The 26909-nt window shown below is 37.7% G+C and overlaps 1 protein-coding gene across 4 annotated transcripts; it reads left to right on the top strand.

Annotated features, from left to right (window-relative positions):
- Positions 1-26806, top strand: LOC121728547 (DENN domain-containing protein 5B). Of its 4 annotated transcripts, XM_042116714.1 has the most exons (24): positions 1-335; positions 438-547; positions 910-1080; positions 1241-1476; positions 3197-3341; positions 4318-4462; positions 4751-4885; positions 6886-7076; positions 7797-7896; positions 9134-9277; positions 9639-9820; positions 11766-11977; positions 12410-12607; positions 18199-18355; positions 18986-19250; positions 19880-19915; positions 20675-20864; positions 21115-21365; positions 21747-21889; positions 22577-22695; positions 22774-22931; positions 25009-25191; positions 25565-25772; positions 26291-26806. In XM_042116714.1, the coding sequence occupies exons 1-24, from the start codon at positions 230-232 to the stop codon at positions 26466-26468; spliced, it is 3963 nt and encodes a 1320-aa protein (XP_041972648.1). In that variant the 5' UTR covers positions 1-229; the 3' UTR covers positions 26469-26806. The 4 variants fall into 4 exon arrangements, with proteins under 4 accessions (XP_041972648.1, XP_041972650.1, XP_041972649.1 ...); XM_042116716.1 differs by lacking the exon at positions 12410-12607; XM_042116715.1 differs by lacking the exon at positions 19880-19915.
- The last annotated feature ends 103 nt before the right edge of the window (positions 26807-26909 follow it).

Below are 26909 nucleotides of genomic sequence, written 5' to 3'. Positions count from 1 at the left end.
CTGATGGAATTTGTAAAATGGTGATGGGCATTTAAGAAAATACTCGATTGCATTATAAATTATAATTAAAGCAAAAGATGTGTGTTTGTGATACATATTAGTGTAGATATGGTGTGCGCTTACATTTTAGTCCTCGCGTCACCCTAAAACACTCGAATAATGTTAGATAAAGAATTAAAAATACTATGGTAAAGAGAAAGTGTCTCAAGCCAACATCTAACGGGTCGATATGACTATGTCTGCTTCAGATTTATCTTTAAGCTGTCGATTTGCTGATTATTTTGTTATATGTGGCCTTGACTTTGATTCAGGACTGGAAACCGACACATTAAGTGGTAACAAACACTTTCTAAGTTATTGCGCTTAGTTAGCACTACCCAATGATATTCTATATTGGCACTACCACAATATTATGTTTTTTTTTATTTTATTTGTAGGAGACAATTTACACATATCGCCGTTGGATCGCTCGTACAAAGGAAAAGTTTTAGCACACTATCCAGACAACATTAACAGTAACCCTTTTGATGAACATGCAGTGTGTATGGTGGGTAGAACTATTAATTGAATGAGAATGTAAAGTGTAATAAATTTTTTTTTTTATGAAATAAGGGGGCAAACGAGCAAACGGGTTACCTGATGGAAAGCAACTTCTGTCGCCCATGAACTCTTGCAGCATCAGAAGAGCTGCAGGTGCGTTGCCGGCCTTTTAAGAGGGAATAGGGGAGGGTGGGGAAGGGAAGGGCATAGGGTAGGGGATTGGGCCTCTGGTAAACTCACTGAAGCGCTGTTTCACGCCGGTTTTCTGTGAGAACGTGGTATTTCTCTGGTCGAGCCGGCCCAGTCGTGCCCAAGCATGGCTCTCCCACGTGTAATTGAGATTTATGTCTTGAATAATTAATGTTTCAGCTATGCTTGCCAGCTGGCCTCCAGTTCAAAACTCAAAAACATTCACTAGAGCCAAAGTTTCATAGTTTTGTTGTAACAAAAGAAAATGCATCAAGATACTATGGGTTTAGTCTCATCTTTTATGAAGAAGTTAGGAACAGAAATATATGCAGTGCCATGCATACTTTGCAGGTAATATTTTTTTTTTTTTAAATATTAAATATACAAAAAACTTTACCTTCATGAATAATAGTAATATATTTTTCTAAATCTTATATTTTATGCTTCTAATGTTTCTCAAATTTGAAAACAATTTTAGCTTTACAAAAATAACAACCATCTTTACTTCCAGGCCATGTATATCACAGAACTTTCCAGTGGACAAACACCACCTGGAAATAGAAAAAGTAATGGAAAAGAAAGTTCAAGATCCCTGCCTCGATCCTTTAAATTAGCACCACACACTGGTGCAGCTCTTACATATTACGACATTACCAAAGATAAGCTTTATGTTGCCAAAAGTATAGCACTTATTTGTCAATACCCATATGTGAGGGTTGCACAGTTATTCTTAGAAAATTTATTTAGGTAAGCAACTAAAATATTTATTATTTTAGCTTATGATTTTAAATTAAACTATTCGTCGCTAAGCACGCCATAACTTCTATTTGTATTCAGTAAAGTTTTCAGGGGTAGACAATAATTTATTTAATGATTGACAGACTTAATAATTATTATAAATCAAATTAAAAATAAAAAAAATAATTATAAATCAAAAATGCAGAATGGTAGCAAAAATATTATATTATATGAACTGAGTCTTTTTAATTTATTGATAAGTCCATCCAACATTAAATAAAATAGTTTATTATCTCCCCTGAAAACTTGACTAAATACACAAAAGTTTTGGCAAACCCAACGACATATTTAAGTTACTGATATTTTCCACTTTAGCACATTGTGTCAGGTCACAAAGAGTGTTGACACTCATAGAAACAAGTTGCCATTAAAGGTACAAGTTGGAACCGATCAACACGCGACAGCGGCTGATGACGTGTCGTCGCAACACTTCTGGTTTTTATGTATTTCTATGAATAAGTGTTGCTAGCTGCACGTCGTCTGCACTTGTCGCGTGTCGCTCGGTTCCAACTTGTACCTTAAAGGTAAATAAAGGCCATAGACAGGACAATTATCGTAACGATTTATCTTCTCGATGTTAAAATCGAACGACAAATTGTACGTGTGTAGCAAATTTCGCAAACGATTTTACGTTCAAAAGATCGATTGGACGATTTTCTTGACGATCGATCGAAACGACAAATTGTACCGTGTATGGGCACCTCTACACTTACTAAACTATGAGCAAGGAACAATTACAAATTTATCCATTGGCCCATTGCTGGTCTCTTTCACTTGCACACAAAATATATTATATTATATAAATATATTATTATTTCATTTCCACAAACAAATACACTATAATGCTCGGGCCATACTAACGAGAAACGCCGTTAATTATCGCGTTAATTCTAAAACATGTTATAGCATTATCGCCTTTAATTAGTGGCACGTAAAGGCGATAATGCTATAACATGTTTTAGAATTAACGCGATCGCCTTTACGTGCCACTAATTAAAGGCGATAATGCTTTAACAAGTTTTAGCATTATCGCGATAATTAACGGCATTTCTCGTTAGTGTGGCCCAAGCATAATAGGAGTAGTTTATTTTTTTTGATATAAAATAAATATCAATAGATCAATGTTACACATATTATTATCATGTATTTTTACCAGCTCCACAACCTATAATAGAATAAAGTGATAAATTACATCTATTATACTAGCAGTCCTGGCAAACACTGTTTTGACATATAAAGTATTTCACCTATATTTTTACGCACTATGGCAACGTTCATTGCTATCGATGGGATAGCAATGGACGTTGCCATGTTGCCATTACAACTCGAGAGTGGAGACTGACGGCGACCATTGTTTGTGCGACGGGATAGCGATGGACGTTGCCACTTGCCATTTTGAAATACTTATTTAGTCACTTCAATAAAATAATATAGGCGAAATACTTTATACGGCAAAACAACGTTGCCGAGGCCCCGGACAGCTAGTTATATGTCAACCCCCTTACTAATAAACGTTGTATAAGCTTTGAATAGTTAAACAGTGTTTTGTTCCTGTCACACAAGTGACATTTTTAATTGGATTGAAGATGACAAAACACTGTATAACTGTTCAATGCTTATACAGCGTTTATTAGTAAGGGGGATTATATATTATAATATGGTTTTGCAGATCTCTTCCAAGGCAGCCTGGTCCGGGTCTGAGCCCAGAGTCATATGTGTATAACCTTCTGTATGAAGTTCCTGTGCCATTGCCGGGTCAGGCACTACGCTTGTATGTGCCGCCTGCCGAACCTCATCTTAATCCCATACCTGTTGTAAGTTTATAATTTCTTTAGTGTTTTTATAATTTGAACCCAATATACAAAGCCTAAGAAATAAATTACTAACTATATAGTAATACCTCGATCGTGGGAATCGCAGTCACAATAGATTTTTAATTGTTATGCGATAGCCGGGCGCCGCTTGGGGATTGAGTTAAAAAATCTAGAAATGTCAAAGTATATCTATACTTCTATACTAATTATATAAATGCGAAAGTATCTCTGTCTGTCTGTCTCGCTTTCACGCCAAAACTACCGAACCGATTGTAATGAAATTTTGTATACAGATAGTCTAAAGCCTGAGAAAGGACATAGGTTACTTTTTTACTGGAAAAAAGGGTTGTAAGGGGGTGAAAATACGAAAATTTGTTCAAATTAAGTTAGTTCCAAAAATTCATACTAGATGGCGCCGTGCGTCTCTTACATCGCGCTAACGCTTGCCCAACATCTTTCTATAAGAGGTGGTATCATCATACATTCGAGTTTCGATTTTTTTCGATTGTTATTTCTTTCTTACGTTATTTAATAAGTCAGTACTTTATATTATATACAGTGACGTAACCTTAAACCTATCAATGATAAATAGTTTATGGGTAAAGTTGTGTAATTGGGGGGCTAAGCTTTAAAATTTGGCATAAAATATAAAGTTTAATTTAAAAAAATGAAATATTATGTGCACACTGCACAGCTGTTTTGATTTAAGGGGTACCAGGGTTTTTTTTATAAAAGCTTTTGTCACCAATTTTGTTGACATCGCGCGCTATAAACTGAAGTCCACGCGGACGAAATCGCGGGCAACAACTAGTACTTAAATATTTTTTAAACAACTCTTTCAACTTCAATATAGACTATAAAATTGAGGTTGATTAGCAACATTGTACAAGAGTTTAACTAAGTTGCTGAATAGTTTATTGTATATGGTTTGTAATAGTGTATTAAAAATGATATGATTTTTATGTGTTGTTCTCAGGTGATAAGGATGCCAAATCCTCCAGATGAGTTACCGTTACTTGATTATCCATTACGTTTGATGTTCGAAACATTAGGAGTGGACTGTGTGGTGCAACTATTTACATGTGTGCTCCTGGAACAGCAAGTTTTACTTCGATCCAGTGGTATGATTATTAAAATAGATAAAAATTAGATTTTAGAACCAAAGAAAACAAGAAAAGGTTTCAAAGAAATGTACCAAAATCTAATATTATCAATTATGTATACATAACCTAATAACTTCAAATTGAATGTACTTACAAATTGACAACATAGTTGAATCTCTACTATACTTGCTAGCAGATTTTAAACTTTTATGCAGGTTCATTTCTTCCACAAATAATAAATCTTTATATTAAACATGTCATACTTTACAGTAACTACTATTATTAAATGTTATAGCTCTCTTTCAGATTTTAACAAGCTAATGCTAGTGGCAGAATGTATAGTGTCTTTATTGTTGCCATTCTCCTGGGCACACGTGTATGTGCCTATTTTGCCCGCTCCTCTGCACCACTTCTTAGATGCACCAGTACCATTTGTTATGGGTAAGTTGCACTTTTGACAGTTGTTGACAATTATATTATTATAGACTAGGACTAGTCGGCGCATGAGTACCGAAAACTATTCCACCTCATTTTTTTTATGCGATCCTCTTCAAATTGCCCTCCTGATGATATAAATGCATGTTGCCAGGGCGCAACCCGGTGCCATATTGTTTAAACAAACATTGTTTAAACAATTGCAAGGAATTGTTATTTTTCTACCGAACAAATTTTTTATATTCTTTATTGAAATACCAATAAAAAAGGTCCTATGACTTTTTACGATAAAGTTAATATTTTTAAAGATATGAATTTTTAAAGGTTCGAAAAACCTCAAATTTGGGTACTTTCGACCGATGAAAAATATATTAAAAAAAAATAATGTCAAAGTAATATATTTTTTTAAAATTCTATATACAATAGTTAATAATATTGTTAATAGAGATTTCAAAAAATTTCATTGTTTATATCTTTTTTTATCTTAGCAAAAGTAGACAAAAAATTGTGTTTTTTGTATGGGACCCCCCCTTGCAATTACTTTATTTTAATTTTATTATAAATTATTAAAGTACAAATATAATTAAGGAAAAATCACGTTTCTTGATTCTTCTCTTCTTCTCTTGATGGGTTTGACACAACGCGACCAAATTACTTAGGTCCGCCATCTGCCTAGGAATCAACTTCTCTGATAGTACATTGCATTTTTATAAACTTTACTTATCTTCTACAGTTTAATTATCTTTTGTTACACAGATAATAATCAATTAAAATGTGAGATAGAGCTTCCAATCACAACCTTCTGCACTCATCAGTTCTAAATAAAGATTTTTATATAATAACTAGATGACTAAGCCCCGATTTCACCAAGGACCGTTAAAGTTAACGCTCGAATTAGTATCACGTTACCTCTTTCGTTTTTCATATGAATAAAAGAGAAGACATGACAATTTAACAAGCTGTTAACACTAACAGACGTTGGTGAAATTGGGGCTAACTCCTTTGCACCAAAATGCGTTTGTTGCTCCGGAACCGTACATTTTCTCGAGATAAAAAGTGCCCTACGTCCTGTCCTGGGAATCAAAGTATTTTCATACCAAAATACAGCAAAATCGGTTCAGTGGTTTGGGCGTGTAGAGATAACAGACAGACAGACACACTTTCGTATTTATAATATTAGTATAAGACCCAGTTTCATCAAGCAATGTTAAATAAATAATGGCTTGTTAAATCAGTTAACGGCCTGTTAGAGCTATCCAGCGTTCCACCATACGCTAATGTCATGTCAAATCGCCTAACACGGTGTTAAATTTTAATTCCTGCTGGGGAGGTCCGTTAAATATATAACAGGCCGTTATAATAGTCAAAACAACAACTTTCAAAGACAATATTTAAAATCAATAAAAGAATCTGTTTTGACTTTTGAGTGTTGCTGCCATGTTTCGCCACATCCTTACATATTATTTATTATTTTTCATGTTATGCATAATTATTTATTTTCATTTTGTCAAAAATTCAGCCCTCGGATGTAAATTAAAATTAAACTGGTAAATTAAAAAGAACTATTGTAGTGAAACAAATGTAGGCGATCAGTGATATTTTAATTTGGTCGCATTATCTACCAGATGACGTATTATACGAATAAGGTGATGACACATTGCAGCCAACATGTCGTATTAAACTTGTACATTGCAATTTCGTCGCCTTATGACAAGAACGAACGAATTGAATGTTATTCACTCGTTGTTCACTTAACATTGTGTTTACTAATCCGCTGTTAAATTTTTACTGTGGGACATAAGTATTTTAACAGTCTGTTTAATTTTCCAAGGTCCGTTAAGTAATGCCTTGTTAGGATTTAACAAACAGAGGTTGGTGAAATTGGGTCTTAGTATCGATAACTTGTATGTACACTTGTACAGGTGTTAGCTAAGCTAGTGGAGATTAAATTTTTTTATTCTAATTGTTCAAATAGTTAAAATTTCTCTTTCCTTATTTAAATATAGGTCTCCATATGGACAGTGGATCCCATAACTATGGCTCAAATGGATCGAGACACATTGTCCTGGGCACAGAAGCAGGCCTGTGCTTAGTAGATATTGACAAGCCTGATATTCAACTACCCGAAGAGCTGCCAATACTTCCGCATAGGACGCCTTTTGTCGAAGAAGTTAATCATATTTTAGACAAGCATCAGGTAATATTAATTTGTGTCATATATTGGAACGAGCTTTTGCCCGCGGCTTCTCTCGCGTTAAGAAGTATTATTATATAAAATAATATTTATACGTGGGAGAGCCATGCTTCGGCACTAATGGGCCGGCTCGACCGGAGAAATACCACGTTCTCACAGAAAACCGGCGTGAAACAGCGCTTGCGCTGTGTTTCGCCGAGTTAGTGAGTTTACCGGAGGCCCAATCCCCTACCCTTTTCCCTTCCCTACCCTCCCCTATTCCCTTCCCGTCCCATCCCTACCCTCCCCTATTACCCGATTCCCTCTTAAAAGGCCGGCAACGCACCTGCAGCTCTTCTGATGCTGCGAGTGTCCATGGGCGACGGAAGTTGCTTTCCATCAGGTGACCCGCTTGCTCGTTTGCCCCCTTATTTCATTAAAAAAAAACTTTCATCCCCTATTTTAACCTCTTAAGGGTAGAATTTATCAAAATCCTTTCTTAGCGGATGCCTACGTCATAACAGCTACCTGCATGCCAAAATGCCAAATTTCAGCCCGATCCGTCCAGTGGTTTTGGCTGTGCGTTGATAGATCACCATGTCAGTCAGTCACCTTGATAGTAAATGAATTAATGAAAATAAGTGTCGTCAGTTATGTATCATGCTCATAAATAACATGGAGTTACAAAATAAAATAAAGAACTTATTGTCTAGCGAAATAATTGTATTATAAATATTTTCATAGATACAAAGGCCAGAGACAGAGCCTGTGAAACTGGGTGGTCCAATCAACGGAGCGTACAAACCAATGAGCGATATGAGTACTAGCTGCACTCTACCTTCAGGTTAGTGTTTTAAGCCAATCTGCTTGAAAACCTTAATAATGCTTTATTTGACCCTGAAGGCCTACTACGAAACCGTTTTGAGTCTCAAATAATCGGATGAGAATGCCACGTCATAGTAAAAGGAGGGGAAGTAAGTTATCTTCATACAAAGGCACCGCGCGCGGCTTTTATGTATGCGCCATAGACCATAGTATCAATGCGTCGCCACGTACGGCACACAACAAAATCTCGGCGGTATCAGCCTAGTAAAACTGGCCGAGATTTTGTTGTATGCCGTACGTGGCGACGCATTGATACTATGGCTTGGTACTACTAATATATATTCTGTGCTATGGCGCACACATACAAGCCGCGCGCGGTGCCTTTGTTTGAAGATAACTTACTTCCCCTCCTTTTACTATGGCCGCGTCCTGCTCTCACAACGTAATTTCTCGTTCGTAAATTAGTGTAGGGCGTAATTTAGAGTAGGACGCGGCATTTTAGTACGATTGTTTGAGTCTTACAACGGTTTCGTGGTACGGCCCCTGACTTGTCACTTCACTCTACTGTAGTCTGTAGCGTAGTTGCACCTACTGCGGTCTCGCCTTTAGAATTAATGGAAAATAAATAGATTGGGAGTTAGCGGCTTACTATGAAAGAAATGGATTCATAGGCCTACCGGACCTACTTAATTTGGTGGGGCTAGGTCAACCTCAGTCAAATCACGAATAAAAAACTTGACATAACCTAACAACATAACATGTTTCCCTATCTACCTATTAACAATTCGCTTAGTAATCTAAGTATATCTATAAAAATGGATTTTCAAATGTGGTAGTCGCGTTATAACTCGAGAGCGGCTTAACCGATTTGGCTAATTTTAGTCTTGAAATGTTCGTGGAAGTCCAGGGTAGGTTTATATTAAGAGGAAAGTGATATGAATCATTATCCAGCAATTTTTTTGTGAGTAGCATCATTTTGATAAGACGAACAAAATTTTTATTTGCGAAAAATCTCGAAAGTGGTACTTAGCTAACAGAGATAGAAAGGATTTTATACTTTGATTTGATGGTCCTAAAATATGTATTATTTTATTTGTAGGACAATGTTACTCTTAAATTATATAACTAATAACCTATCAATATACTTACAAAAAATCAGCTGGTTCGGGTTCCGTTTTAGGGTTCTGTAATCAACAAAACTTGGTTGACTACGTAACCCTAAAACGGAACCCAGAACGGAATATATTTTGTATCAGGCGGTCTGCGACGCAAGCACTCTCTGCACGACGTGCTAGAGTGGGAGGAGGGGCGGCCGCTGACGGGCTCCCCGCCCGCTTCGCCGACGCGCCGCGCGCCGAGACGCATGGACGCGCTACAGCGGATCGTCGACATCGTCAAACGTGAGAAAACCGCACCATATTACCGAGCAGCTCTGAATTTATGCAGCATCTTATGGCGCCTTAGGGGGGGGCGGCAGCGTCCGAGTATGGCGGCAGAGTTCATACATATTTGGCAAAAATATAAATCATAGGCCTATACTCATAAAAATATAAATCATACTTTACTGCTTGTTTCTACTCAGTTATAGGCGTCAGATATAGTTAATTATTTCAGTTTAAAGTTAAAAGGGATTAGCGTCTGTCGGAGCAGCTAGATTTTTTTAAATATTTAAGTTTGAGCACTTCAATTAAACGTAATAAAATAACTAATAAGTAATATTTTTTATGTCGATGTTACCTTTTTTTTATAACAAATTTTTAGGTGTGAACATAGACGATGTCGACGCTGACACAGTCATGCCGACGGCGAAGAAGAAAATCCTGAACGACGAAGAACAGTACAACGAGGACGTGCGGTTCAACATCGCCGTCAGAGAAACATTCCTCAACAGATTCGTCCACATGTTCCTGATGTACGAAAACTTCGTTATCATGCCGGATCAGGTAATTTTAATATTGTGTGCTTTATTCATAATAATATTAACTATACTTTAAAATAAAAAACTTGAGAGGTGTCAAGTGGCACCCGAATGGAACGAAGTTATTTCTTATGTATGTACAAAAAACCTGTATACCTACACTAAAAAAATAAAAATCGGACTCGCGCACAAAGGGTTCCGTACCATTATAGAGCAAACTTAGCCCATACATTGTTTGTTGTATGGGAGTCCCCCTTAAATATTAATTTTATTTTGTTTTTAGTATTTGTTGTTATAGCGGCAACAGCTATACATAATCTGTGAAAATTTCAAGCTATTACCGTTCTTGAGATACAGCCTCAAGACTATAGTTGCAAAACTTCTGAAAAATTCCGAATAATTCCGGAATACTTCTGGGAAAGTTTCTTTAAATTTGAATTATTCAAAATGAATTTAATAAAAAAAATAATATGAATATTTATTTACGCTGAAAAATCGAATTTTGCATCAATCATCGATCGCCGCCGCGCATAGAGCGTCGCCCGCCGGCCGCTATCACCGCTTCGCACGCGCCGACTGCCACGGCGAAATATTCGACGGAAACATTCGATTGCGGGGTACGAATCTTTCCGCGGGGTGAGGGAAAACTTCTCCGGGGAGCATCTCCCTTCCGCGCCGCCGTCGCCCGCTCACACGACTCGCTCGCCCGTACGAGCGGGCGACGGCGGTGCGGAAGGGAGATGCTCCCCGGAGAAGTTTTCCCTCACCCCGCGGAAAGATTCGTACCCCGCAATCGAATGTTTCCGTCGAATATTTCGCCGGAATAATTCAATGGAAATATACGTGTTTGTGGTTTGTGGTGGTTGAGTGAATTATTTGTTCAGTGGCACAGTACGTACTTAAGTAAAATATAAATTGTTTATCTATACCTACTTCTAGGTTTAATATTATAAATGCGAAAGTGCGTCTGTTTGCCTGTCTGTCTGTTACCTCTTCACGCTCGAACCGCTGAACCGATTTTGCTGAAAATTTACATGGAAATACTTTGAGTTCCGAGAAAGGACATAGGATAGTTTTTATCCCGGAAAAATGTACGGTTCCGGCGCGATAAACGAATTTTGGCGCAACGGAGTTGCGGGCGTCATCTAGTTTTATTATAAATTAGTAATGGCCAATGGGATTGATTAATCTATACTTACCTACTTATTACTTACTTATATCCATACTATCCATACTAATATATCCTATTGTAAGTAAATCAGAATAAAAGCCATAAAAAATAAACGAACTCATATGATTAGGTATTATCAAAGAAAAGTAACAAGCCGTTACCAGCCGCTATTTATCGCTAGTAATGATAATAAGCCAAAAAAAGCCGTTTCTCGCCGCTTGGCTTATAAAGTTAGTAACCGGCATCACATATTTTTAGATACACAACTAAAGATAAATAGTTTACAACTTCCAAGCGCAATTTTCCTCGTTTTATTTGACAGTTGAAATATTCCCAAAGTTTCGGAATATTTCGGAATACTTCCGAAGTATTCGACGGGAATAATTCGGAATCTTTCCCGCCAGCATCTATACTCAAGACAGACAGACGGACGGACAGACAACGAAGTCTTAGTAATAGGGTCCCGTTTTTACCCTTTGGGTTTCCGTACCCAAAGGGTAAAAACGGGACCCTAAAAAACAAAAAAAATCATAACTGACTTGCTTTCTATGAGAGAGAGAGAGAAAGACAGACAGAGTAAAACGCGCACGCTATCGATGCGGCATCTATCTTGATTTATGTCTATGGCAAAAAGTGTCAGTCAAAAAGGGTCGTTACAACTTTTTCCGTCTAGCCCCCTTTCGCAACGCGCGATAATGAACTTAACGTACCAAAAAGTAGTAAAAATCAATTTTTCATTACTTTTAAAAATAAAACCCTCCGTTTGAACCAAACATACAATCAAAATTTGTCATTTCAGGATCGAGATTCGTGGTTGTCAGCTCGGGAGTCTATGGTCAATTTCGACAAAGCGTCATTCCTGTCCGACCAGCCGCAGAGGCACCGGCCATTCCTCTCCCGGTTTCTAGAAACGCAAATGTTCGCTACACTCATAGACAATAAGATAATGGCGAACTGGGGAGAGTACGATGCCAACTTACAAGTGTTCGAGCACCGCATCAAGACAGTGCGGTATGTATTACACGATGTTGCCTGCTTAACCTGCTTTGAATATATTTAGAAATATTTTGTTTGAAATAATCATGTTAACCAATTTTCTGCACAGAGTAACATGATTAGTGCGCTTGCATTTTGCATTTTTGTGAAAATAACAAAGTAAGAGTTCTGTCACCGTTATCTTGAGGCACTCTTATGGAATGATAATATCATTAATATTATGTTTATTTTAATAGCGTGTAAAGCATCGTTTCTCTTTTATGCTGCTGAAAAAATATTATGTAATCGTATGTGATATACATGTGTGAGCTATTCTGCTAAACTTAACGACGATTGTGTTTTTTTTTATTTAGAGAAAAAAAAATTATCTACCATAATAACGGCACGGTTACTTTAGAATTGAGAAACGATGCTCCGAGGAAATTGTAAGGGAAAGTGTTTTTGCAGCGGGCGTTTGGGCGAGGGGGGGTTAGCGGCACGCGGGTACAGCGTGTGGGCGGGCGCGGCTGGCGGGGGGGCGTGGCCCTGCGAGGTAGAAGTGGGCGCGCCGGGGGAGCGCCTACCCCACCGCGCCGCCTACTATCGCGCCTTCCCCGCGCGTCTCGACGCCGCTGCCCTCGCGCCGCCCCCGCACCCCGACCGCAGGTCTGCGCTGCGCGAGCCTCACGCATGTCATACACTTCACCCGGCTACAGAGTCTTACAGAGACACGCAGCCTCGAGACCCCGTACACGAACCCGAATCTCACGCAACCCACACAGACCACGTGCACACGAAGTTTCAAAACATTCATGAACGGGCATCCCACGCATTTCACACTACGCTTGACCCGGCTACAGAATTTCCCTCAGCTCCTTCAGCACCTTCCGACAATCCAACACATAAATCTTATAACACGGCGCCCCACGTGATTGAATCTGCAGTGCCACACATTACACCAGTGCCTCACGTACATAATGCTTCCCTAGTAACTGATGAATCTCAGGCTTTCCCAGTGCCATGCGACTCCCGTGCTTATCCGAATGCATCTCACTCTAGAGAGCCTCACTCTACACCAGTGCCGCCTGAACTTTCTGCTACCCCTGACGAATCCCAGGCTGCCTCAGTGCCATGCGACTCCCATGACGCTTTGAAGCATCGAGCATCTTATTTCGCAAAATCTCTCTCTACCTCAGTGCATCACGAATCTAGTGCTACCCCAGGGCCCCAGGAAATTAAGTCTACCCATGTGCTAAGCGAACCTTCTTCCAATCCAAACCCTCACGGATCTCACTCTAAACAATCTCGCACTCGTTCGTTGTCACATGCCACCCTAGAACCCGAGGAATCTCAAGCTTCGGCAGTGCTAAGCAAACCTCCTGTCAGTCCTGAGGCACGCGCACATAACGCTTCGTTCCGTAATGAGTCTAAGATGCGTCACGAATCTCATTCTTCTTCAGTGCCGTATGTACGTCAGAGCACATTGCCTCGCATGATTCTTTCGCCGGCTTCGTTTGCCATAACTCCATCCAAAGATTCTCAACCGTCCGAAAAGTCTCGCATACCGTCCATTGGGGCTCGCATATCCGGCCAATCAGAAAATAATACGCCAGAGCGCCCCAGTGTTCCACCCACTTCTGTCGCTTCGTCCACGCCCCTCGGCCCTCCCAAATCTCACGCATCCCCACCACCTGTTGCCATTAATTGATCAATTGTTGTGAAAATTTAAATTTAAGAAATGGGCATACAATATAAATCATAACAGAGCATTGTCCATTTTACTTTAAAACGATTTTACTCGGGAGACAGTAGTTGTTTAGTGCTCTAATTGTTTGCAAATTGCAGCTGTTTGTGGCGTTTGATCTTTGTGACAGTATTGCATGTCAAATGTAAAGAGTTTTGCTTTTGCAATTTGTTATTTGTTGATGATTTTTATATTTATTATGTTTTTTGTGCCAATATTTTAAATATTCTTTTCAATTACCTATAATTACAATGTTGAAATGCGCTATACTCATTCAGTTATTTATTATGGTCATTGATCGCTCACCTGGTACATATATTTTTTTTTTTGGGTATATTTTGCCTCAGTAATTACAAATTATATTTATTTACTGTTCTGGACTAACTTTTGTAAAAAATATTTAATCTAAGTACATATAAAATTATAGATATTTATTATGATTGTAAGTAAAACTGTCTCGAATTTAGCAGTGAGCAGGGCGGGCCTCGCTCACATGGGAATTTGAGGCAGTGGGCCTCAATTACATAATATTATTTGTATAGTATTACTTATTGTGATAATAATAGTGCTCGGCAGTCTTTTTTTTTCATATAAGTAAATCTGAAAATGAACAAATCATTTTCACAGATAAAATATGAAGATTGTCGCTCACTAATAACAGATTGGATGTAGATTATTGACACAATTTATTCTCTAATAGTGTAATAATTATATTATGATATAGAATTGTACACTTATTATTATATTTTGGTTAGTGATATAAGAATCTCCTTCACGTGATTTATTTTATTGACTGAATAATTAATTTTAAACATATTATTATTAGCTAATATTTAAATATGAACAATTAATTATTATAATTATTCAAAGTGTGCTCAGAGCATATTTAGCTAGAATTTTTTTAGACTGTGGAATATGGTTAAAAACCATTACATGAATTTATTTTCAGTAATATAAAAGGGTTCATATTTTAATTAATGTGTTGGTACATATTATTTTATTATTATATGATTATTTCTTATTCAATAATATTGTTGTGAATAAATATTGTAAAGATAAGTGGAGACTACCTACTTCCAATAATAATTTACTTACTTTAAAAATATATTATATACAAGACTGTTGTCTTTGTCCGATACATTAGATGTACTTATTATAACTAGAGATCGCCCAATGGTCGAAATTCGACCTTACTTGCAACGACATTAGGACCTATATTTTGTAAAAAATATTAACTTCATCATAGTTTTTTTCAATTCTTGTCTCTGGGACTCAGCTGATCGCAGACTGGCCGTTTAATCATTGTCTAATAGTATCTAAAATTAAATAAAAAAAATCCATTTTCAATTTGTCAACTTGTTGTCAACAGCTTCAACCATAAATAAAAGAGTATAATTCGTATGTATAGGCTTGTCACTCAAAAATCTGTCATTTTTCCTAGTAGTAGTGTCGTAGTGTGTGTAACGTTTTATTTGTTAAAAATATATATGATAAAAGCATAATTTTAAAATAATATTAGCTCGATGCACTCCTTCACCATATAAACTATAACTGTGCGAAATTTCATGCACCTACGTTTCCCCATTTTTCGTAAAAAGTTCTTCTTACAAAGTTTTTCTCTCACGTATTAATATATAGATTTATAAAATTATAATTTGACAGACAAAATAACTTATATAAGTTATCTATTGTGTAACATTTTTATATTAAAGTAAAAAGTAGTAGGTATAGTTACAAATAAATTTTAGTTAATGTAATGTTGATGGAACAAGTACCACTCCTGTTTATACTCTATCTACTGTACTGTACCTGGATGATTTTCCCAAGTGTGAGTCGTTAACTATTTAACACTGCGTTTACGTTTGAATTGTCAACTTTAACACAGCGCCCTTAGCGGAAATGTTTCAGTACTAATGCCTTTGTTGTCATTTGTCAATAAAGTCAGTGTATTTATTCGCGTTAAGTCAAAATTACTTGCTCTAATTATGTATTATTATATGAATTACTCGTATGAACATAGCTCGTGCGGTATTGATAAAATTTTAACATAAGTAATAATATTATGTAGTATACGCTGAAAGATAAACATAAGTTCCCGAGGGTCAGTGGCGTAACTATACAGGGCTGTCAAAATGCCACGGGCCCCTGACCCAAAAGGTCCCCGGCCCAAGTGGCCGTGAGGTCAGATATTTTTTTATATGTACCATCGAGGAAATTGATTCCTATGCAGTTGACGGACCTACGTCATTTGGCCGGAATATGTCATTTCAATGTAAGTTGTGAGCTGTCGGCTGGGTATGACATAACGCGACCAAATTACTTAGGTCTGCCATCTGCATAGGAATCAACTTCTCTGATAGTACATTGTTTTATCATTAACGTGATGATTTTTACTGATAGGGCCCCATAAAGCCACGGGTCCCAGATGTTATAGTTACGGTACTGCCGATTGTATAGATTATTGAAAATGGTTTTAGATTGCTACGGTACTTCCATGTATTTGGTTATATAATGGTTAAACTCACACTGGAAAACTTAAACAATGCTTCCATTTGCTGTGATCCTTGCATGATAATATCGTGTTTGTGAAACGTCGATGCATGTTATGATGTTAATTTATTGCTAATGATTATGACTTAATTACTTATAGATCTGCCCAATGATAATGAATTTAGTACATGTCATTTAATTATTTAGTGCATGGTTTATGTGATACGCATGTTTGAATACTGAAAATGTCTGCTTGGAAGCATAATAATAATATGATTTTATTAAAAGTTTTGCAAACTGCAAATTAACAATGATTCACATTGTTTACATGAAAATTGAATGAAAATTAAAATTTTCAATAAATTAAAGATTAAATTCTAAACTAGGGAAAATTAATTACTTATAGACCGAGAGATGGTGACACAAAATTCTTGGTCATTTGTACCAGTATGGCGGTTCTTCAGGGGTCTAATTATTTAAAGGCAAAAAGGAAAATGATGGTCATAGCGCTCGCACTGGCGGCCAAAACGCGTGGGCGTTAATCGAACGCGTCGGATAAATAACGAGTGTCGAACGATTTGTTCCACAAAAATGCTTGTATTTTCAGATAGTCGATAGTGGGAACTATTGGAAAAGTAGGGCAAGGTGATTTTCGTGAATGGCTACTCGACGATGATTAGCTATGCAAAAATTAGCCTGGTACAAATGGTTGAATTGTTTTATTTAAATTAATGTATTCGCGTCGGTATGGCGGGCTGTAAGTCACACCCGAGAAGTATGGCATTACGCTACCGCCTACTTCTTTTTTTCGACTACCTGAAAATACAAGTATTTTTGTGGAACAAATCTTTCAACACTCGTTATTTTTTCGACGCGTTCGATTAACGCCCACGCGTTTTGGCCGCCAGTGCGAGCGCTATGATCATCATTTTCCTTTTTGTCTTTACGTAATTAGACCACTGAAGAACCGCCATACTGGTACAAATGACCAAGAATTTTGTGTCACTATCTCCCGGTCTAGTATTCAAAATGTAAAACATTTTTAGTTTTATTAAAAATCGGGTATAAACAATTTGTCAAAAATGTTTTGTTGAAAAACGTGTTATGTTGTTACTTTGTAATTTGTCTATTAATAAAATTATCTTGTCATATTATATTTTAGCCCGGCCGCACATTGTCCGAAATTTCTGATCAGAAACAGTTGTACGTCCGCGCTGTCTCTTACATTTTGTATGAGCCGAGTGAGCTCGAACTCGCCGGAAGGATATTTCGGATAGTGTGCGGGGTGGCGGTCCGGCGAAATTCAACTGTTTCTGATCAGAATTCGGCTAATGTGCGGCCGGGCTTAAACTTGCTTTCTAGTGTTGTTTTAGCTAGTTATGCGTTGTAGTAAAATCCTTCTGCTTAGACATTTTGTAACATTTCAATTATGAGACCTGAATCTATAGAGTTGTATAACATAGGTTATACGTTGATATTTATTAGTTTATTACTAATAATAGAAAACATAGTTGTGCAATCACTGTTGTGGTGTATAGTAGAGAAATAAAATATTGTTGCGCCGTAAACTGCCTATAATTATATATAACCTTTAACTGTAGAATAAATATTTAAAAACCTAGTCAACCTATTTAATAGTATACAGTTAAAAAATATTTCAACTGCTCTTTCAAAGTCATAGATTGCAGTTTGTAGGTAAGACCTAGCCTGCGACTTAGATTTTTATTGTAGTTTTCGCATTTAACTACCTTTGTAGTAGTGCAAGCTATTAGTTTTGTAATGTAAAAATCTGCTTTTGCTTTGTCCTGCTTGCAGTGTGTTTTAATTTCAACCCAATTTTCTTGTAATATGCAAGTAAGTCCCTAAAATAACATTAAACTTAGAGTATTAAATTTTAACTACAATGTTACATTTAAAACTCTCTTTAAAGTTCTTTTGTCGAATGCCTGATTGAAATTTAAATCAATGTACTTTCAATATCCATCATATATTTTTTTAAATGAGCCCTTTTAATATGTTACAGAACTAATAGCTTGAAGCGCATAAAGAATGCGAAGTGGCAGGTGAAAGATTGTCCACCGGAGTTGCTCCTGGGGGATATAGGTAGGCGACTGTCCACAGAGGTTACCCCCGCTGCCATTGCCCAAAACAATAGGACGTTCGTCGAAAAACTTTTAAAGGTACTTGATATCTTAAATATTTATTTCTAAATGATTAAAATATAGGTATTAAATAGGTCTACCTATGGATAATGGATATAAATAATATTGGTGAAATATCAGCTCTAGCTGATATTTCACCAATATTATTTATATCCATTTGTCTTACGGGAATCGTTCATGTTTCCGAAATTTAAGCTATCCTATAATATGTCCTTTCCATGCCTAATTTCATCTAAATCTGCTCAGCGGCTTAACCCGTGAACTTCGAATCACGTAACTCCTAAATTTTCTTACCACATAAAAATTCCCTGGACCAGGCGCGGTCCGAAGGGGTGCTAAATAATAAAAAGGTAATTTCTAGTTATCCTATAACAGCGATATATTTTTTTGTGTGACCCCCTCCAAAACTTCAAACTGCGACCGCGCCTGCCCTGGACTCCACTGGACTTCCACAAATACGGCAAGACTAAAATTTTGAAAATCGGTTCAGTCGTTCTTCAGCTTTAGTAGAGACCAGATATACTAGTATATTTGGTGTCTGGTTTTAGCAAAAATAACAAAACTGAAAATTATTTTTATTTATACAGAAGATTAAGTCCAACAAATCAAAACCGTTCAAGTAAGGTTAAATGCCAATTACCTATTTAGGAGTGCAAAAGCAAAACGAAACGAATGCTACTCGAGAAGATGGGGACAGAAGAAGATCTGAGTTTAGGGTGCGAGGTATCCATAACGGGAGTCGAGGAGAACACCATGATTGCTTCACTATGTGACCTGCTAGAGAGGCTCTGGTCTCATGGTCTACAGCACAAGATGGGGAAGTCCGCGCTTTGGATGCACCTCACCAACTACCAGGAGTTAGAGCAATGCAGCAACTCCACCAAACCCATCGACCCAAACTATTTGACGCCCGGTAAGTTTATATTTATATTTTTAGGTGTCCATAAAAGTGACACGTGTGTTAGCAAGTTGTTTAGCTTATTGTCATTTATTTTCATTAGGTATATAATGAGCCGAAACCGCCTCTACGTGACGTGAGCGTTCGCGCCATCTACAGTTGACATAATATTCTGGTGACGTGTAGAGGTGTCTTAAAAACTAAGGTTGGGTTGCACCAGAGGCGTGGTTAAAGTTAAAGTTATGGTTAAAGTTAAGGTTAAAGTTAAGCTAAATTTAACTTTAACCTTAACTTTGACGGGAGAAATTGACAGATGACAGCTGGTCCAACAAGGTTATAAATGAACGTGAGCGGGGGCGCTGCTGGTAAAGGAGTACTGTCAAAAATTGCGTTTTTGTATGATGACAGCGTTAGTTCCTTTTTTCGCCTCGTGCATTTAAAACCTTGTCAAGCTCTATGGTTATGGTTAAATATGGCGTCTTGATGGCATCCACTTTTAACTTTAACCAAGGATTTGACATTTTGCATTGTAATAAAAGTTAGTTGGCGCAACCCAACCTAAGACTACCTATAGATTTTAAGATAATTATAGTAAGATAAGCTTCGATAGATTCATAATAGAATATTGTGTGAATTTCATGCAGCCTTAGCCTGGTGTGTGTTACGAAAACGCTTGGATTGTAAGTACAGTAAAATTTTAAAAATAAATATCTAAGTATACTAAAATAACTTAATTACTAATATGTCGATAAGTTCTACTCTCCCTTACGGTATACCTACACGCTGTTGCTGTCTTGTCTGTTTGGCTGATGCATTGCAAAAATTATACTTGCCAGACACATCACACAACCGACAGCCGTAAAGTGGATATTTAATTATATATTTATATTTCTATAAATATATATTTATAGAAATTAACAACATAAAAAAGAACATTAATACTGTTACGTGCTAGGGTTCGAGGATTTGGAGAGAAAGACCTGGTGACTCTCTTGAAGACTTTATTAACACTGCACTAAACACTAGGTCACAACACTTAGCACTAAGTCCAAACACTAATCACTAGGTCCAATCACTAAGCACTATCACTGTCCTAGGTCGTAGCCAAGTCGCAGGTTTCACTGGTTCACTCACTATTGATCACTTGTTGTCGCCTCGAAGATCGCTCGAACTGAACTGAATTGCCGGGCCGTCTACCTGCGGCTTTTTATATGGCGAGACGAATTCCAGAAAGTTCCCGATTCACGTAAACAATTAAACAAGTATGGGAACTTTCTAGGAGGCTCCAGCATGTACCACCTAGCATCATCTGATCAGTTTCGCTGGTTTGCCGCTAGATGGCACCACATATCCGTATACCGTGTACCGTAACAATACATAATATTTAAAACAAAATATATATCAACTTTTTTGAAGTTGTATCACAATAATGTCCTCAGATCTGTCATCGGTCGGCCCGGAGGTGGAGGCGAAGCAGAGCTCCAGTGCGAACAGATCCCGGGACAGTTCGCGGGGCGGGTCCAGGGACAGCTCGCGGGACAGACTAAGCAATTCCGGGACTCTAGAGAGGAAGTCCCAGCCGCCGAACCCCCTGCGCCCCCTACCGGAGAATCTCACCTTTGATATGAGGTAATTCTGACGCGATAGAACAACCATACAAGAAAGTTTTAGTATACTTTTTACTGTGTCCTAGTATTGCTTATCCATATCTTAGTAATATTCTACTATGCCATGTCTGACTTTATAATGATTAATTTAAAAGTACAAGTCTTGAATCTGCTGCCTTTTTCTGATATTGCAGTGTTTGTCAAATGATATTTAACTTAACGAACACTGCAATCTTATATGAATTATTATACTCAGTTTTCTCAATTTTCAGGAATGTACAAGCCATGACAGATATCAAAACAGAAATAGGCTACGCGCGCGCGTGGGTGCGACTGTCGTTGGAGAAGAAATTGCTGTCCAAACACCTGCGAGAATTGCTGTCGGATACAACTCTACTCAGATCTCAGTACAAGAGGACTGCGTTTTTGCGCTGCGAAGAGGAGCGAGAGCAGTTCCTGTACCACTTGCTAACTCTGAACGCGGTGGACTACCACTGTTTTACCAACACATATCCCACCACTAGTGAGTAGAAAATGATTATAGTAAAGTAGAACTTGGCTCGACACACTACCGCGTGTCTATATAGCAGACATGCCTCTCCTACAGTTTCTATAATTTGTTACTTGAAAATCGAGGAATTTCGGAGTCATATCTAAGTATATAAAAATATTATAAATAATAATAAGTAGTAGTATACAAGATTATTATAATAAGTTTGCATTGAATAGTTTGATAAAATTTGGCACATGTAGAGACCATGGCAAAAGATAAAAAGAAGGTTACCGCAGGATTTTCTTTTGCACGCAAGAAGTCGCATATATAACTTTATACGCTATGTATTCATTTAGGTATCTTTTGATTTATCATAATATAATACTCATATGAGATGTAATATACTTCCAGAATTGCCATATCGAGTTCTGATCGTGCCATCTCGGAAGGCCAGCCAAACTACCGCCAACTGCTGGCTGTCCATCTCCGGAGCTAACGGGGAGTCTACACCAAAGATACCGATTCCCAGAAACACTAACGAATTTGTCTTTCATGTAAGTTATTACGTAACGCACTCGGTACTTAGGATATCTTAGGGTACCCACACATTTTCCCCCGCGTGAGTCGTGATGCGCAACGTGCTCCCGCACACCGCGACAGACAAAAAGGAGACGAATGGCCTAGGCAAGCCCGCACTGGGGCCTCTGTTCGGCCTGGGGGGCGAGCAATCTCACCTCCGAAGAGGGGTCTGCCGACCACCAGGCAGCCGACCGCTGGTGAAGTTGCGGTCGCGGTGACGTACCCGTGGCTCCGTCGTCGGAGAGAAGGCGCACCGCCAAGTTTTGGTGGGTAGGGCTTTCGAGCGAGTCCCACATATCCGCGTCAGGATCCCTCATCCCAAGCGGAATGCGTAAATGCATTTCTTGCGTAAAAAAACCGTCATTTTTATTATGAGTTTTGTCGCATATATTCGCGATGCGATGCGTATTCGCAATTTTGTGTGAGAGCCCTTAGGCCTACTTGTGCTAATCTGAATTACTACTAATTCTGTGTTAAAATATCATACCTTATCTATCAAATAGGGTAAATCCGAACAATTCAAGTTAACTATAAAATACTCGCCTATTCAGCGTTACCTAATAAATAATTCTAATTTCCCTTATTTAAGCTCTACGATAAATGTAACATTTAAGTGCGCATTACCATTGCCGTGATCTTAAAACTATTTGTTATATTTTCAGCACAAAAATTTAGGTGTACTGTCGACACTACGTATTGGTCATGACAACTCCGGGCTGTCGCCGCGCTGGTTGCTGGATCAAGTGTTCGTGCGAAATGAAGTCACGGGACACACTTATACGTAAGTGTTGCGAATCGAATGTCTAATGGTATCTCAAAAGTACGAGCTCAATAAGACATCCTTAATGCTTACGGTCAGGTTCCTGTGCAACCGCTGGCTGGGCACCGGCGTAGACGACGGATCGACGGAGCGCGTGATGGTGGCGGGCGAGCGCGCGCGGCCCCCCGCGCACCCCGCACACCCCGCACAGTCGCCCACCACTCATCTCTCCACCTCCACCATACAGCACATGATTGGTGAATACCCCGCGCCCGACGCCGTAGCTTCGTACTGACAGTGCAAAAAAAAAAGTCACGTGACAACTGTCATATTTTGCCGCCATGTTCTGTGAAAAGTGCACGTTTCCATTTGCGAGAAGCTTGCATGCTTATATTAAGAAATGAGAGCAATCTTGCCTTTCCATGTATAAAAATACTAGGCAGCTCACTTGAATAATAATATTATGAACTGATAATGTGCGTCGCAATTAACAAACTATAAGTGCACTAAAATAAGCATGTCTATAGCCTTTGTTGTTTAGATAATTCTATTCTTCTAATTAATAATACCACCGTATATTATTTACATTATGTTAAACTTGTTAATTAAATTGTAACTTAAATTAAGGGTTAAGGGAGGAAGTTGTGGAACGGAACTGTTCCTGGTCATCACTTTGTTAGTGACATACTATTTAGAGAAGACGCCAGAGGGTAGTAAGTATGTAAAATTCGAGTTACGAATAAGTCATGATATATAATGTATATTACTTACCATGAAAACTACCTGCGAAAACAGGTTTGAATGAAATCTAGCAAGTATTTATTTTTAACCGACTTTCAGAAAGGAGGAGGTTATATTATGTTCGTCTGTTTATTTACGGTGCTGTAGTCTAGTACGTCATAAATCATAAAATGAAATTTACCTTTTATTCAATCAACTCAAGTATATATTTGCATAAAAGCATTGCCTATTCATTCCTTGATGTCAAGAAATTTTTTGGAACCCTTCGTGTTAGTCCGACTTGCACTTAGCCTATTATTTTGATGGCACACGTTGCACGGACGAATAAAATTCAAGCCTTTGTATGGGCGAAAAGGGGGTGTGAATGGACTCTCGCAATTTCGCATGCTCACCGTCCTCTGGCTCCCGCGTTAATTTAAGGTGCTTTAAAATGGACTAAACTATTTACAAAAGGAATTTATAAATCATAAGACACTTATTTTTAAATGTATTGATAGAATTTGTTTTTGTTAATTTTTGTTTCTTTTTATTTTTTATGTTACTTTGTTTTCTGTATGTTTTAGTTTTTTGAACATTTTCTTTTATGCGCGAGGAATCTGATTTACAGTCGTAAGTATAAAAACAACTTAATTCAAACCTTTGTCTCCATATTTAATACATTGGTGATAGGATAATTTTATATCTATTAATTATCTTGTTGCGTATTATATACATATATAAACGCAGCAGTATTGTTACGAAAAAGTCTTTACTAAAGCTGAAGATTTAAAATAAGAGAGTAACGATGGTAGATGAAGCTGCTAATTTTTTTTTCTTTTATTTGCACGTAATTTTCTTTTTTTATCACATTAACACTAAATATTTTTAAAGAATCAACAATCTCGATAAAAGCAATAAAATATGTTAATTGATTCAACGAATGCGCTATTTACTAAATAAATAAAGAGTAAGATAAACCTTTGTCTTAAAGACAAAATGTTTAAAATATAGGTATTATTTATTTATTTATAATTTCCTTTAAAGTCTTTTTATCATACTAAGGTATCGAACCGCTTTACCGTCGCTTTGCCCGCCCAACATGCCGGTTATATTATAAAGAATAAAAAATTATACATATTTTTTATATAATTACTTTAACAGGTACGTACGCTGGTCCAATAGCATTGATTAAAATCGTTTATATTTGTTAAATATGTTATATCATTGCGACCTATAAACATTTCAGTCCCGTTGAGTTTATAACATCTAGTCGATAATTAATTTAGAGGCATGCTCATGGTTTTGATCTACATTGTAATGTCATGCCTAGTCATTCCTAGTCATTTGTAAATTGTAGCACAAAAAGTGACGATTAGATTTAATTATTTATTGACATCGGCTTTTTATGGACTTTGTCTGAAATCAACAACTTTTATCTTTTTTGCATTCCTAAGCCATATTATACGCAATCGAGATTGTTGATTTTTACTAACATTGCCACAAATGCACATTTTCATTGACAATAATACAGTGATAAGTGCGTAATGTACTATTTTACGTTTGACTTTATTTTCAATGTAAAGTTGTTATCTTAACCGCCCTGCTATCTTTCAGGTGACTGCGTCAACGCCATAGTAAAATGGCACTACCAGTCGAAGCGAGAGAAAGATGCAAACTCTCTCAGTGTCCTCTTGTGTGGCGAGAATGGCTTAGTCAAGTGTCTGGAGCAAGCGTTCTTGTGCGGGTTCAAATCTGCCCGTCTGTTCGGCAAGAATCTCTTCATTTGGGACTATTTCGGTAAGTAAGCAATTAGTAATTTTTAAGTCTGCCTCCAGATTAGCATGCTGCATGGCGTGACTGTAAACAGTCCGGGATTTCTGAAAAGGTCGCTTGGAAATGATATCGTGAACTCGTGACGTCTATTTGTGTATTGTAATCTACAGTAAGCTTACACGTACTTCTGAAATGTCCACGAGTCACGGTCATAATCACGCCTAATCTGGACGTACCTTCAGAAGTAGACAATGGTATATCATCATGCGTTATTCAAACGAACTATCAAATTCCGTTTTAGTATCGACTTAATAATCTTATGACCTCGTAAATAACAGGAGATTCGCGTTAATCGAGCGAGTCAATAAGATTATATCATGTTTATTTTTTACTTTAGCGAGAGTAAAGGACGAGTTCAAAATGAGCCTTTGCGACGAAACAAACGTACAGAGTAAAGGGTGCGGCGTCGCGTACAACTGCAGGCAGGACCAGGAGCACAGAGCTATATGGCGGTGCTACTGCCATCTACTGGACGAAGTCAACTCCGTCGGTCGAGCGCTCGGCAAAGACGGCAAATTCCAGCTGTTCGTTTGCCTCAGTTTACGGTGTGTATCTCTATAATTATTATGATATTTTGCGATACATTTTGGGGTCTAGTAAATTATATTTTTTCTCTCCTAGCAAAAAGTAGAGGGATGTATCATAATCATTTAATATTACTTAGCAGTAGCGGCGTTAGGGGAATAAGGTCGCCGAAACAAAGGGGCGCTGAAAGCAAACAAAAGGGGCGCCAGTTTTTTCAGCACTACCAGCACCCTGGGCGCCGAAGAAATCTCGCCCAGGACGCTGGCAGTGCTAAAACCGGCACTAATAAAAGAGTCATTTGCATTACGTTGCGTCGTGTATTATATGTCTATTGTCTATGTTGCGATAAAATATAACTATTTAAGAAATAATATGCTTGTGCTGAAACAGTACCGCCCTAAGGACTGCGCGATGAAGTTACGCATGATATAAAGATAAATGTGTTGTCTTGACGACCTCCTCCAATTAATTCATCGACTAAAAATATTTTCACTCATTCATTGATGTTACATACTTACGTCGAGGTATACCTTTTCAGAGAGCATTGGCTGCACAGAATGCTGGTACCGATGTCGATGACGCGCGTCACGGCGGAGATGTACGAGGAGCAGAGCTTCATGCGCAAGCGCGGCCTGCTCACCTTCCTACGGCAGATACTCGAGCCGCTCGACGAATTCGACATCGTTCTAGAAAACTCTCTCACGCAAGGAATTTAATAAAAAAAAAAACTTTAAAACAAAAATACTCGTAGACTAAGATTTTTTGTCTCTTTTTTGAAATGTTATTTAATTGTTATTATTCAGGGTGTTATTTCTCTGGCACGTCGTTATTTATTCCATGACAGTGGAAACATCGATTCGTTTTGAAGTGGAGTTTTAACCGGGTTTGAAACCTAGAAGGTTATTTATAACTTGGCATAGTTTAGTAACGCTCGATGTCTGCACACTTGCCAGTTCTAACCAAAGATTGATTACCTACTTTTAAAGTGTTACACATAATTTTTTTAAATATTTTTTGTTAGCGTAGATTAGTTTTCTACATGATTTTTCTATTCATTTTATTGTTAAGATTTTATATCATCTTTTTCTGATTTTAATTTTTATATCGAATTTAAGAAAATATGTAAGTAGTTTGTATTAGCGCTGCTGGCCAGTGTT

Source organism: Aricia agestis, chromosome 7 (assembly GCF_905147365.1).
Source record: "Aricia agestis chromosome 7, ilAriAges1.1, whole genome shotgun sequence".
In the NCBI taxonomy this organism is placed as follows: Eukaryota; Metazoa; Arthropoda; class Insecta; order Lepidoptera; family Lycaenidae; genus Aricia; species Aricia agestis.
The sequence above is the reverse complement of the archived record's forward strand: the minus strand, read 5'-3'. Positions and strand labels throughout refer to the sequence as shown.